This window comes from Rhinopithecus bieti, unplaced genomic scaffold (assembly GCF_001698545.2).
Source record: "Rhinopithecus bieti isolate Rb0 unplaced genomic scaffold, ASM169854v2 scaffold_16234, whole genome shotgun sequence".
NCBI lineage: Eukaryota > Metazoa > Chordata > Mammalia > Primates > Cercopithecidae > Rhinopithecus > Rhinopithecus bieti.
This window is the reverse complement of record NW_016808946.1, coordinates 231,952-246,214: the sequence shown is the minus strand read 5'-3', so window position 1 is coordinate 246,214 and position 14,263 is coordinate 231,952. Positions and strand designations below refer to the sequence as shown.

General features: G+C 48.0%; 1 protein-coding gene across 1 annotated transcript in view; it reads left to right on the top strand.

Annotated features, from left to right (window-relative positions):
* The window catches only part of CLSTN1 (calsyntenin 1), a gene marked incomplete at its 5' end in the record, with an annotated part of 94,339 nt that overhangs the window by 45,534 nt on the left and 34,542 nt on the right, over positions 1 to 14,263 (top strand). Inside the window, one exon of the mRNA XM_017887913.1 lies at positions 1,559 to 1,681. Within this exon, the coding sequence (XP_017743402.1) occupies positions 1,559 to 1,681 (123 nt within the window). The remainder of the gene's footprint in view (positions 1 to 1,558; positions 1,682 to 14,263) is intronic.

Genomic DNA, 14,263 nt, shown 5'->3' with positions numbered 1-14,263 from the left:
GTTAGCCAGGATGGTCTCGATCTCCTGACCTCGTGATCCGCCCGTCTCGGCCTCCCAAAGTGCTGGGATTATAGGCGTGAGCCACCACGCCCGGATGGATTATTCTTAAATACTCTTGTTTTCAGTCAAGTGGTGGGTTTTTCTGAAATTCTGCATTTAGTTTTATTTTAATACTTTATTGCGTTTTGCATCTTTGCTTTACATTATTGTTAGTAATACGAATTTAAAATTAATATTGGGCAGCTGGGCATGGTGGCTTAATGAGCGAGTGAGCTGAGATCGTACCACTGTGTTCCAGCCTGGGCAACAGAGAAAAAAGAAACAAATAGGCCGGGCGCGGTGGCTCAAGCCTGTAATGTAAAGTAAAGATGGTGTAAAGCCTGTAATGTAAAGTAGAGATGTTGAAACCCCGTCTCTACTAAAAAAGTACGGCCGGGTGCGGTGGCTCAAGCCTGTAATCCCAGCACTTTGGGAGGCCGAGACGGGCGGATCACGAGGTCAGGAGATCGAGACCATCCTGGCTAACACGGTGAAACCCCGTCTCTACTAAAAAAAATACAAAAAAAACTAGCCGGGAGAGGTGGCGGGCGCCTATAGTCCCAGCTACTCAGGAGGCTGAGGCAGGAGAATGGCGTGAACCCGGGAGGTGGAGCTTGCAGTGAGCTGAGATCCGACCACTGCACTCCAGCCTGGGCGACAGAGCAAGACTCCGTCTCAAAAAAAAAAAAAACAAAACAAAAAACTAGCCGGGCGAGGTGGCTGGTGCCTGTAGTCCCAGCTACTCGGGAGGCTGAGGCAGGAGTAATGGCATAAACCTGGGAGGCGGAGCTTGCAGTGAGCTGAGATCCGGCCACTGTGCTCCAGCCTGGGCGACAGACTGAGACTCCGTCTCAAAAAAAAAAAAGAAAAAAATAATAATACTGGGGCCAGGTGCCATGGCTCACGCCTGTAATCCCAACACTTTGGGAGGCCAAGGCAGGCAAATCACTTGAGCCCAGGAGTTTAAGACCAGCCTGGGCAACATGGTGAAACCCTGTCTGTACAAAGAGTTTTTTAAAAAAAGTAGCCAAGTGTGGTGGTGCAAACACATAGTCCCAGCTACCTGGGAGGCTGAGGGGGGAGGATCACCTGAGCCTGGGAGATTGAGGCTGCAGTGAGCCATGATTACACCACTGTGCTCCAGCCTGGGTGACAGAGCAAGACTCTGTCTCAAAAAATCGTAAAGAAATGAAAATGCTGTAACTTTTCAGTGATAGACTGAAAACAGAGATAGTCTTTCTGTCGCCATCAGTCTTTTTTTTTCTTGATTTCTAGAGCAATTTATTTCTTATTTCTAGTTGCTTCATGGATTCGGATAATTTCTACTTTACTTATTCTGGAATTTAGAATTTCATCTCATTTGGGTCTTGATACCAGATTTTGCGACAGAACTGTGAGCACTGCCTTCAAGCCGAATGAGAGTTTTATTATTTTATAGCAAGTGTTTGTCTTCAGAAGTAGTGGAGTTGAAAATCCTATTTCTAACCTCGTCTATTTTCTTCTTTTGTTTTAAACGCAGTTAACAAGCACAAGCCCTGGCTGGAGCCCACCTACCATGGCATAGTCACGGAGAACGACAACGCAGTGCTCCTCGACCCCCCTCTGATCGCACTGGACAAAGATGCGCCTCTGCGATTTGCAGGTAGGAACGGGGTTTTCACTGACTCTTGAGGAATCTGGCCCGGTCAGGAAGCTTTCCGCACATCCCATTTGGATATTGCTCAGCGTTTCTGAAAATGTCTCCATAGCTGAGGGTTATTTGTAGCTCCTTTGTACCATGTTTTTTTTTTTTTCCTTTTAATAGTTGGGGTAGCTGACAAAAAGGCCTGTTCTTATAGTTGAAAAGCAAGCTGTTTAATTTCATTGCATCATTTTTTTCTTTGTCTTAATGTAGCCAGATAACACCTAGACTGGTGCATCCTTGACTCTAGTGTGCACACGGAGTACGTGAGGAATGTAGAGACAGCGGGTCTGGGAGGACCTGAGATTCTGCCTTTCTCACCTGCTCGTAGGTGCTGCTGGTCCTCGAGTGGTGTGGAGCCAGAGAATCACAGCGCCAGGGGTTCCTTGCATTACCTAGATTTCCATGTCCTGAGAAGACTTATTTGAAGAAGTTGAGCAGTCTTTATAGAGGAATGCTTTTGGCATAGATTTTACCTTCAGTGAATTTTTAACTTGAGTTACTTCATAAGATGGTAGCCTCCATCTTTATAGAGACAAACCTGTAGCATTGCTTTGGAGATTTTCATACTATAATAACATTTAATAACGTTTTCCAAGTCAGAGCTGTTCTGGCTTCACATTGGGTCCTTAACTGATGGAGAATGGACTGTGTCACCTTTTTTCTGACTCGCAGTTGGAATTGACATTGTAAAGTTAATTTTTAAGAGTTGTTTTCGCATATTTTTCCAGATCAAATCTTCTCCTGCATGGCTGGGCACAGTGACTCACGCCCGTAATCTCAGCACTGTGGGAGGCTGAGGCAGGAGCATTGCTTGAGTCTAGCAGGTGGAGGCTGCAGTGAGCTGTGATTGTGCCACTGCACTCCAGCCTGGGCAACAGAGCAAGACCCCATCTCAGAAAACAAAACAAACAAAAACTTCTCATATTAAAGAGTGTTCTGGCCGGGCACAGGGGCTTACACCTGTAATCCCAGCACTCTGGGAGGGCGAGGTGGGCGGATCAACAGGTCAGGAGACTGAGACCATCCTGGCTAACACGGTGAAAACCTGTCTCTACTAAAAATATATATATAAAAATATTAGCCAGGTGTGGTGGCGGGTGCCTGTAGTTCCAGCTACTCAGGAGGCTGAGGCAGGAGAATGGCGTGAACCCGGGAGGCGGACGTTGCAGTGAGTCGAGATTGTGCCACTGCACTCCAGCCTGGGCGACAGAGCGAGACTCCGTTTCAAAAAAAAAAAAAGACTGTTCTGTTTGCCTAGGGACAAATAAGAAAAATTGGATGAATTTGTATGAAATGTATGTTAATTTTACTATAGTAAGTTGAGGGAAATAAACATGAGTTTGTTTCTGAAGAGCTGTTTGAAAAATAAATGTGTACGTCATTCTGTTTAAGAGCTGCATTGCATTTTCAGCACCCTCACCTGTGAACCAGCTTGTGCTGTAAAGATAGAGCCTCCCAAGTTGTTTTGTGTGTTTATTGATTTTCAGAGAGAAATCTGATGAAAAGGACAGTAGAGGCAGTACCCCATGCTGCGAACACACACACACAGCATTTGTCCAGTTGCTGGGGTGATTATTTTTGTTTTTTTCCCCAGATTTTTTTTTTCTTCTTCTGAAACAGAGTCTTGCTCTGTTGCCCAGGCTGGAGTGCAATGGCGCCATCTTGGCTCACTGCACCCTCCGCCTCCCGGGTTCAAGCAATTCTCTTGCCTCAGCCTCCTGAGTAGCTGGGATTACGGGCGCCCGCCGCCATGCCCAGCTAATTTTTGTATTTTTACTAGAGACGGGGTTTCACCATGTTGGCCAGGCTGGTCTCGAACCCCTGACCTTGTGATCCGCCAGCCTCAGCCTCCCAAAGTGCTGGGATTACAGGCGTGAGCCACCATGCCCGTCCTAATGTTTGTATTTTTAGTAGAGACGAGGTTTCAATATGTTCAGGCTGGTGTCGAACTCCTGGCCTCAGGTGTGATCCACCTGCCTTGGCCTTGAAAAGTGCTAGTGGATAGATCTTTTTTTTTTTTTGAGACGGAGTCTCGCTGTGTCGCCCAGGCTGGAGTGCAGTGGCGCGATCTCGGCTCACTGCAAGCTCCGCCTCCCAGGTTCCCGCCAGTCTCCCGCCTCAGCCTCCGAGTAGCTGGGACTACAGGCGCCCGCCACCGCGCCCGGCTAGTTTTTTGTATTTTAGTAGAGACGGGGTTTCACCGTGTTAGCCAGGAGGGTCTCGATCTCCTGACCTCGTGATCCACCCGCCTCGGCCTCCCAAAGTGCTGGGATTACAGGCTTGAGCCACCGCACCCGGCCTGTGGATAGATCATTTTAACAGAATTACTTAGCTTATGTTTTTGAGCAGTTTTATATACATTTCGGACATTTTATGCATTTCAGGAAGTGACTGCGTTCAGGCTTCAGTATTTGCCCCCTCAGGTCCTCCTTTGCCTTGTGAAGTATCAGCGGTCCTGTTGTTCATGCAGCGTGATCCTACTATGTTGTTAATAGTTGATGCACTATTTTATTTTATTTTATTTATTTTGTTTTTGAGATGGTGTCTTGCTTTGTTGCCTAGGCTGTAGTGCAGTGGTGCAATCTTGGCTCACTGCAACCTCTGCCTCCCAGATTCAAGCAATTCTCCTGCCTCAGCCTCCCATTAGCCGGGATTACAGGTGCCCGCCACCATGCCCAGCTAATTTTTGTATTTTTAGTAGAGACAGGGTTTCACCATGTTGGCCAGGCTGGTCTTGAACTCCTGACCTAAGGTGATCCTCCAGCCTTGGCCTCCCAAAGTGCTGGGATTACAGGTGTGAGCCACCATGCCCAGCCAATAATGCATGCACTTATAAAGCATGCATAGCAATATCCCAGGCACTACTCTATGTACTGTACAAATATGAATTTGTATTTAATCCCCCATAACCATAAGATAATAAATACACTTTTCTGCATTAAAGGCAGGAACCGGAGGCACAGAATAGTTAAGCTGTTGCTCTGGGTATGTAGCTGGTTGGTGGTGCAGAGGCAGGGCTCCAGCCCAGGCAGGAAGGCTGTCTGCTATGATGCGGTAGCTACATATGTAACTGCACGAAGTTCACAAGGAAATAAGAAATGAAATATACGTGGAGTGTTAACTTTGATGGAAAAAGTCCTATCAATGAAATACCTTTTTTCTTACTGTATTTTTTAATTTAATTTTATTGTATATTTCTTTTTTTTTTTTTTGAGACGGAGTCTTGCTCTGTCCCCTGGCTGGAGTGCAGTGGTGCGATCTCGGCTCACTGCAAGCTCCGCCTCCCGGGTTCACTCCATTCTCCTGCCTCAGCCTCCTGAGTAGCTGGGACTACAGACGCCGGCCGCCACCGTGCCCGGCTAATTTTTTGTATTTTTAGTAGAGACGGGGTTTTCACCGTGGTCTCGATCTCCTGACCTTGTGATCCACCTGCCTCGGCCTCCCAAAGTGCTGGGATTAAGATATTCTAGATGAAATAATACTTATACAGGTTTATTTTTTAGAGATTCTCAGGCTTTTTGCTGATGTACAAAAATTGTATGTTGTGATATGTATATATTTTAACTGTATAGAAAAGCAATTTAAATTCAAGCTATAGTGGTAACTTGGTTGTATTTGCTATAGTGGATAGATAAGTCAGTATTTTCCTTTTGGATATTTTCATGGGGGAAGCACAGTTACTCTTATATATAATATTTTTTCTTTCTTTTTTCTTTTTTGGAGATAATTCATATGCCACAAAAATCACCCTTTTAAAGTGTACAGCTCATTGAATTTTAGAATGTTGGCCAAAAACCATGCACCTGCCAACCACTGTCTAACTCCAGAACATTTTTGTCACCCCAAAAAGGAACCCTTGCACCAAGTAGCAGTCACCCCTCAGTCTCCTCCACTCCCCAGCCCTGGCAGCCACTACAGATTTCTCTATTCTGGATAATCATGTAAATGCACTGTGGCTTTTTGTGATGGGCGTCTCACTTCCAGCGTGATGATTTCACAGTTTACCTGTGTTAGGTGCCTAGCAGCCTCTCATTACTTTTTTATTGCTGGATATTATTCCATTCTATGAATAGACCACATTTTGTTTCTCTGTTCATCCACTGATGGACATTTGGTTTGCTTCTACTTTTTGGCTATTATGGGTCATGCTGCTGTGAACATTCCTGTACAGGTCTTTGTGCGGACATAGGTTTTCGGTCCTTTAGTATACACACAAGAGTGCAGCTGATCCCTTTGACTGAAGTGTGGGGTGCTGTCCCTCTGCTGGAGGAGTGGGCAGCTGCATGGAGGGAAGGGAGCACCTGACCTGCTGCCATATCCCTCCTTACCTCCTTCCCTGTTTCCCTCCTTTCCTCCCTCCCTCCCTCCGTCCTTTCCTTCCTCTCTCTCTCCTTCCCTCCTTCCCTCCCTCCCTCTGTGCCTTTCCTTCCTCTCTTCCTCCTTCCCTCCTTCCTTCCCTTCATCCCTCCCTCCTTCTGTTCCCCCTTCCCTCACTCCCTTCTTCCCTCCTTCCCCCTTTTCCTCCCTCCCTCCCTCCCTGCCTGCCTTCCTCCTTCCCTCCCTCTTTCCCTCCCTCCTTTACTTTCTCCCTTTGTTTCTTCCTCCCTCCCTCCCTCTTCTGTTGCTTTGGTGCCACCCAACACAGAACCCTGCCCCCATGGTGCCACCCAGCACAGAACAGGACCCTATGAGACTGAGCAGGGAGGTCAGGAGCAGAGACCCTGGAGCTGATGGACTAGTGAGTGAATCGTAGCTCTTCTACTTACTGGCTGTGTGGCCTTAGGCAAATTACTTACCCTTTCTTTGCCTGTGTTTCATCATTTCTAAAAGGATACAGTGTCACAGACCTCATTGGTTGGGGGAATGTTAGCTTCTTTATTCATACATGTGAAGAGCTTTAAACCATGCCTGGTACAGTAATTACTACCTACAGTGTTTGCTGCTGCTGTTATAATAGAATCTTTTAAAAATATTTTTTCACTTAACATTTTGTGAGAAATATTTTCTCATCTTTCTACAAAAGTCGTTATAGTGTTGCGTTTTCTTACAGTTTCTTAAGTATTTTTTGGATAAGAGAGAGGCTAGACCTGGAGCCTTATTTTCATCTTAGATTGATTTGGGTGATGACATTGAGTTTAATTTCGCACCATGTTGGCGGGGGGGTGGTGGCATCTAATGTTTATTGAGTGCCTGCAGTGTGGCAGAGGTTGCTCTGAGGGCCCGGTGTGGGTTACTTTCTCTGATTCTTTTCAGCAGTTTGTTTTTGAGATGGAGTCTTGCGCTGTTGCCCAGGCTGGAGTGCAGTGGCGCGATCTCGGCTCACTGCAACCTCTGCCTCCTGGGTTCAAGAAATTCTCCTGCCTCAGCCTCCGGAGTAGCTGGGACTACAAGTGCACGCCACCATGCCTGGCTAACTTTTTGTATTTTTAAGTAGAGATGGGGTTTCACTGTGCTCCCCAGGCTGGTCGCGAACTCCTGAGCTCAAGCAATCCGCCCGCCTCGGCTTCCCAAAGTGCTGGGATTACAGGCGTGAGCCACTGCGCCCAGCCTTTCTTCCCCAGTCTTATGCAGTAGACATGCCCACTGTCCCTGTTCTCCAGGTGAGGAACCAGGCTCAGCGTGTCTGCCAGCTGTGTGACAGCAGGAGAAGCTACTTTGTTCCCCACTTTATCCCCAAAACCTCCGTCAGTGCCTGGGACACAGTCCCTCCATAGATATTTGTAGAGGGAGGAGATGAGTCTGCCCAGGATCACACAGCTCGTAAATGACAGAGCCACCTCGGGGCCCAGCTCACTGTGTGAACATTCCGGTTCATCGTGTGATCCCACTACAAGGTGTGTGTGTGTGTGTGTGTGGGTAGCTATAGGAGTTCACTTGTCAGAGCTCTGAAATGAATGCACGTGCAATGCTGGGAGCTTAGTCACTGAAGCTCCTTGTAAGTCATCACTAATCAGACATTCACAATGAAGATCCAGTCTCACCTAGATTGTTTCCTTGGGGTGAAATTCAGGTACAGAGTCTTCGTATTTGTCAAGTGTTTTAGGAAATTTAAATGATTCGGTTTCTAGTTCTCCTCCTTCTCCTTAATCTGCTGAAAGTCTGAGTAGTCACAGGTCAGAAAACAATTTTTGCATTTTATTATTTATTTATTTATTTTGGAGACAGAGTCTGGCTATGTCGCCCAGGCTGGAGTGCAGTGGCGTGATCTCGGCTCACTGCAACCTCTGTCTTCCAGGTTCAAGCAATTCTCATGCCTCAGCCTCTCGAGTAGCTGGGGTTACAGGCGTGCACCACCACAGGCCAGCTAATTTTTTGTATTTTTAGTAGAGACGGGGTTTCATCATGTTGGCCAGGCTGGTCTCGACCTCCAGGCCTCAAGTGATCCTCCACCTTGGCCTCCCTAAAGTGCTGGGATTACAGGTGTGAGCCACTGTGCCCGGCCTATTTTTTTTTAATTTTATATATTTCATGGAGAGTTACAAGCTTGAGCCTCGTGTGTGGGCCACAGGGTTGGGGCCTTGAAGATAATGTGTTCTGTTCTTGTCAGAAGCCGTGCCTCCTCTCCCTGCTTCCTCTTCAGAGCTCCTCCTTCTAGGAGGTGGTGGTGTTCTAGCAGTCTCTTCCCTGGCTTCCCAGATTAAGTATGGATGTTTTAGGAGATTGGTTGAACCATAATGATACAAATAGAATCCAAAAGAAGTTTCAGGGCAAGAATGGGAACTTTGTTTCACTGATAGTCAGAGCCCACCCAGGAGCCTTGTGAAACTCTTGTCTGTATTCTTCGTTATGAATACCACTCACTTGCCCTGAGCCTGGCCAGTGGGGTTCACTGCTGCATTTCACTGCCCAGTTTTGCTTTTTTAGCACATGTAACTGAACTGACCTTGTGTTTGCAGCAGTGAGTTGGTCGACCTGCATGAAATTGCCTTTTTTTTTTTTTTGAGACAGAGTCGCACTCTGTCACCCAGACTGGAGTGCAGTGGCGCAATCTTGGCTCACTGCAACCTCCGCCTCCCAGGTTCAAGTGCGCCCGCCACCATGCCTGGCTAATTATCGTATTTTTAGTAGAGAAAGGGTTTTGCCATGTTGGCCAGGCTGGTCGCAAACAGCTGACCTCAGGTGATCCACCCGCCTCAGTCTCCCAGAGTGCTGGGAATATAGGTGGAGCAACGGCACGCGGCCTCCTTTTTTTTTTCTTTTTTTGAGATGGAGTCCCCGCCTCCCGGGTTCAAGTGATTTCAGCTGATTTTTGTATTTTTAGTAGAGACAGGGTTTCACCATGTTGGCCAGGCTGGTCTCGAACTCTTGACCTCAAGATCCCCCTGCCTTGGCCTCCTAAAGTGCTAGGATTACAGGCTTGAGCCACCACACCAGGCCAATTTTTTTTTTTTTTTTTTTTTTTTTTTTGAGATGGAGTCTCGCTCTTGTTGCCCAAGCTGGAGTGCAATGACGTGATCTCGGCTCACTGGAACCTCCACCTCCCAGGTTCAAGCGATTCTCCTGCCTCAGCCTCCCTAGTAGCTGGGATTACAGGTGCCCACCACTATGCCTGGCTAATTTTGTAATTTTAGTAGAGGTGGGGTTTCTCCATGTTGATCAGGCTGGTCTTGAACTCCCAACCTCGGGTGATCTGCCTGCCTGCCAAAGTGCTGGGATTACAGGGCTGAGCCACCGCGCCTGGCCCCAGTTTTTTAATGTTGAAATATTAAAATATTTGAAAACAAAATGACATTTCACATGCTTCAGCATAATTGAAGGCAATAATCCATTGAGTAACAATTTTAAGTAAGTAGCTGAATGTTAGGACAAATGCTTCCTCTTAACCGTGACTGACTTGAATGAACCCATTTTAGATGTAGGCGCCACCCAGGAAGAGTTTGGGATCAGTAATGATTAAATACTAGGTAGCTATGCCAGGTCTTCTGGAGAATATAAAAAAAGCGTAAAAGTTGGTTCCTGTTCTCGCAGCCACTGATAATCTAGGTAAGAGGGCCAAACCAACATTGGCAAAGGATACTAGGAAACTTGTATTTCAGCACCAAGTGACAGAGGCAACGATGGTGTGGGCTCAGGAGGCAAGTGCTGTGGTTTGGATGTGTGTCCCCTCCAGACCTGATGTGGACATTTTTTTTTTTTGAGACAGTGTCTTGCTCTGTCACCCAGGCTGGAGTGCAGTGGCACAATCTCAGCTCACTGCAAGCTCCGCCTCCCGGGTTCACGCCATTCTCCTGCCTCAGCCTCCCGAGTAGCTGGGACTACAGGCGCCCGCCACCACGGCTGGCTAATTTTTGTATTTTTAGTAGAGACGGGGTTTCACCATGTTAGCCAAGAAGGTCTGGATCTTCTGACCTGGTGATCTGCCTGCCTCGGCCTCCCAAAGTGCTGGGATTATAGGCTTGAGCCACCGCACCTGGCCTTTTTTTTTTTTTTTTTAAAAGATGGAACTTCACTTCATCACCTAGGCTGGAGTGCAGCGATGGGATCTCAGCTCACTGCAACCTCTGCCTCAGAAAATCAAGGGATTCTCCCGCCTCAGCCTTCCGAGTAGCTGGGATTATAGGCCTATACCAGCACACCTGGCTAATTTTTCTTTTTTTAGTAGAGACAGGGTTTCAGCATGTTACCTAGGCTGGCCTTGAACCCCTGACCTCAAGTGATCCACCTGCCTCGGCCTCCCAAAGTGTTGGGATTACAGGCGTGAGCCATGGTGCCCCTACCTGAAACTTTATCCCAGTGTTGGAGATGGGCCTCATGGGAGGTGTTGGGTTCACAGCGGGTGAATCCTTCATGAATAGATTAATGTTATCCCTGGCTGTAGGGTGAGGTGTTGGGGTGGGGGATAGTGGGTGAATTCTCGGTCTTTTAGTTCCCGCAAGAGCTGGTTGCTAAAAAGAGCCTGTGGTTGCTCCTCCTCCTCCTCCCCCATCCCTCTCTCTCTCTTTCTCCCTCACCATGTGATTTCTGCACAGCCTTGCGCTGTGAGTAGAAGTAGCCTGAGGCCCTCGCCAGATGCAGATGCCCAACCTTGAACTTCCCAGCCATCAGAAGTATGAGCCAAAGAAACCTTTTTTCTTTATAACTTACCCAGCCTCAAGTCTTCCTTTGCAGCAACACTGAATGGACTGAGACAGCCCAGAAGTGGTTCATTAGGCAGGGCTCAAGCCCTGTAAAGGGTGGGTGGAGTTTGCACAGGCAGTGAAGGGAGGGGAAAGGTGGGAGCAGAGGTGGGAACTGGAGAGGCCTCCCAGGGTAGGTGACCAGGTCAGCTTGTGTGGCGTGGGGTGTGGAGGAGCACAGTGTTGGAAGTCAACTTGAGTCCACATGATTTCCATTGCTAGGCTGAATGGATGCATGGGGTTTTCCAGTGCTATGCCCGGATCACCTGGGGCCCTGGTGTAGAGTGCAGGTTCCTGAGCTCCATGCTCGGTCACATAGTCTGTACCTCCAGGAGTGGCACCTGAGAAATCCATACCAGCCAGTTAGGTTTGCGAACCCCCGATGGGCCACCTTCCCAAGTCTGTAGACTGTCTGTGTTAGAGTCATCTGGCAGTGCTTGCTCAAAATACAGATCACTGGGCTCTGTCCCTAGAACCACCAAGTCAGAATTTCTATGGATGGAGCTTGGAAACCACATTTTTAACAAGCTTCCCAGACCATTTTTGACACACTAGAATTTGAGAGCCACTACTGTAGTCCGTGAGGAACTTGCGAGAGCGTAACTCTTGGAGTCTGTGTGTGGTTATTGTTATGCGTATTTAAGGTACCCTAGGCTGGGTGCAGTGGTTCACACCTGTATTCCCAGCACTTTGGGAGGCCAAGGCGAGGGGATCACTTGAGGTCAGGAGTTTGAGACCAGCCTGGCCAACATGGCAAAACCCTGTCTCTACTAAAAATACAAAAATTAGCCAGGTGTGGTGGTGCACGCCTGTAGTCCCAGCTACTTGGGAGGCTGAGACACAAGAATCACTTGAATGCAGGAGGTGGGTTGCAGTGAGCCAAGGTTGTGCCACTGCACTGCAGCCTGGGTGACAGAGCGAGACTCTGTCTCAGAAAAAAAAAAAAAAAAAGGTACCCTGAAAAACTACTGATTAGAGACACGTATGAGCTTGTTCCAGAAATTAGCCTGGACCGGTAAGCAAGGAAGCCAGAGGTCACCAAACATCAGGGACAGGCCGGACACCCAGCCATTGAATGTGGGCACCAAGGCCAAGTGGAGCAGAGAGAAGTGAATAGTTGCTACTCGGCAAGTGTCCATTTTCTTTTTTTTTTTTTTGAGACGAAATCTCACTGTCGCCCAGGTTGGAGTACAGTGGCATGATTTTGGCTCACTGCAACATGTGCCTCCCCAGTTCAAGCGATTCTCGTGCCTCAGCCTCCTGAGTAGCTGGAATTATAGGCGCCTGCCACCGAGTCCAGCTAATTTTTATATTTTTAGTAGGGATGGGGTCTTACCATATTGGCCAGGCTGGTCTCGAACTCCTGACCTCAGATGATCCACCCACCTCAGCCTCCCAAAGTGCTGGAATTACAGGTGTGGGCACCACACCTGGCCCATTTTCTCTTCTTTACAGCCCCTTCATCCCTTTCCCATTGGGCACAGATCAGTGGATCCACAACCTGTTACCCCACCTCCCCCAGCCAAGTGTGTGGACAGTGTGAGCTAGACTGAACAGATGCCCCTCCTCGAAGTTTGAATGGTGAGTGGAGTGCCAGTGGATGCTAAGAATAGTTACGGTTCGGGTCTGTCTGTCCAGGTTGTTTTGCAGTGGGACTGTTGTGGTTCCTATTTCCTGGTCTCCAGCCGCCTTGGCTTCCACCTGTTTCCAAGTCCCTTTCTCTGGCCTACAGTCAGTTCCATGAGTTCTCGATAGTTTTCCAATCAGTTTCCTTTTGCTAAGTTACCTAGAAAGGATTTCTGTTGCTTACAATCAGAGAACCTTAGCTGTTATACGTAAGGAGTGAAGGAAACACTTGCAATATAAGGGCAGGGTCTCCTGAGAGCTGGGAGACATGTAGGAGAGGCCGTCCTCAGATTAGGAAGAAGACTTTGACAAAGAACAGCAGGGCCAGCCTGAAGCTGGGGTTTCTCAAAGGCACAGATGAGGAAAGTGAGGGCAAAGTGCTGTCAGCTGAGAACCCTGCACATGACTTTGGATATCCGGAAGCCAAATCTAGACTTTGTTGGGTTCATGCATTTTCGTATTTTATGTTTTGCTTTAAAAAAAATTCCTTTAAAACAATTTTAAAAAATTTTATTTTGGACATGGTCTCGCTCTGTTGCCCAGAGTACAGAGGCTGCAGTGGCATGATCATGGCTCACTATAGCCTTAACATCCCAGGCCCAGGTGATTCTCCCACCTTAGGCTCCCAGGTAGGCGGGACCACAGGCACATGCCACCACGCCCGGCTAATTTTTGTATTTTTGGTAGAGACAGGATTTCACCTTGTTGGTCAGGCTTGTCTCGAATTCCTGACCTCAGGTGATCCACCCGCCTCAGCCTCCCAAAGTGCTGGGATTACAGGTGTGAGCTACCAGTTCTGCCCCTCAAATTTCTATTTTTTTTTTTTTTTTTGGAGACGAAGTCTTGCTCAGTTGCCCAGGCTGGAGTGCAGTGGTGTGATCTTGGCTCACTGCAAGCTCCGCCTCCCAGGTTCACGCCATTCTCCTGCCTCAGCTTCCCGAATAGCTGGGGCTACCGGGCCTCGCCCCCCCCGCCCAGCTAATTTTTTTTTTTTTTTTTTTTTTTTTTTTTTAGTAGAGATGGGGTTCAGTTCACTTCAACAATTAGCCGGATGGTCCTTCGATCAATCCTGACCTCGTGATCCATCGCCCGCCTCGCCTCCCAACAGTGTTGGATTACAGGAGGCGTGAGCCACCGTGCCCAGCCTCAATCTTAAGTTCCTTTTGACCATTTTAGATGATCTCAGGGGAATGAAGGTTTGGGGAAAGAGCCTGGGAAGGATTTGGCCCATTCCTAGGCGATCCTAGCTAGAGAGGTTGTCTGGGAAACCTGGTTGAGTGTTTTCAGCTTGGTAAAAGCAGGGTTTTAGGTAAATTTGCCCAGCAGAGCCAGCTGAATTGAGTGGGAGGGAGCAGGGCAGAAAGGAACTGGGATGTGAGAGGCGATTCTGAGAGGTCCTTCCCTGCAACGGATGAGGTTGTTTGAGGTTGAGAGAGGCTGAGTTTAGGATAGCGAGGGGTGGAGCTGCACCTTCATATGTGATCATACATTTAACTACTGTGAACTGGGGCGGGCGTGGTGGCTCATGCCTGTAATCCTAGCACTGAGGGAGGCTGAGGCAGGTGGATCGCTTGAGCTCAGGAGTTCAAGACCAGCCTGGGCAACATGGTGAAACCCCACCTCTACCAAAAAAAAAGTAATAATAATTAAAAAAATAAAGCTGGGAATGGGTAGCACGCACTGGTGGTCCCAGCTTCTCGGGAGGCTGAGGTGGGAGAATCGCTTGAATTCAGGAGGTGGAGGTCCTATCTATTCCCCTAAAAATCCCTTAAATGTCTCCTTGGGACAGCGCCTAGTT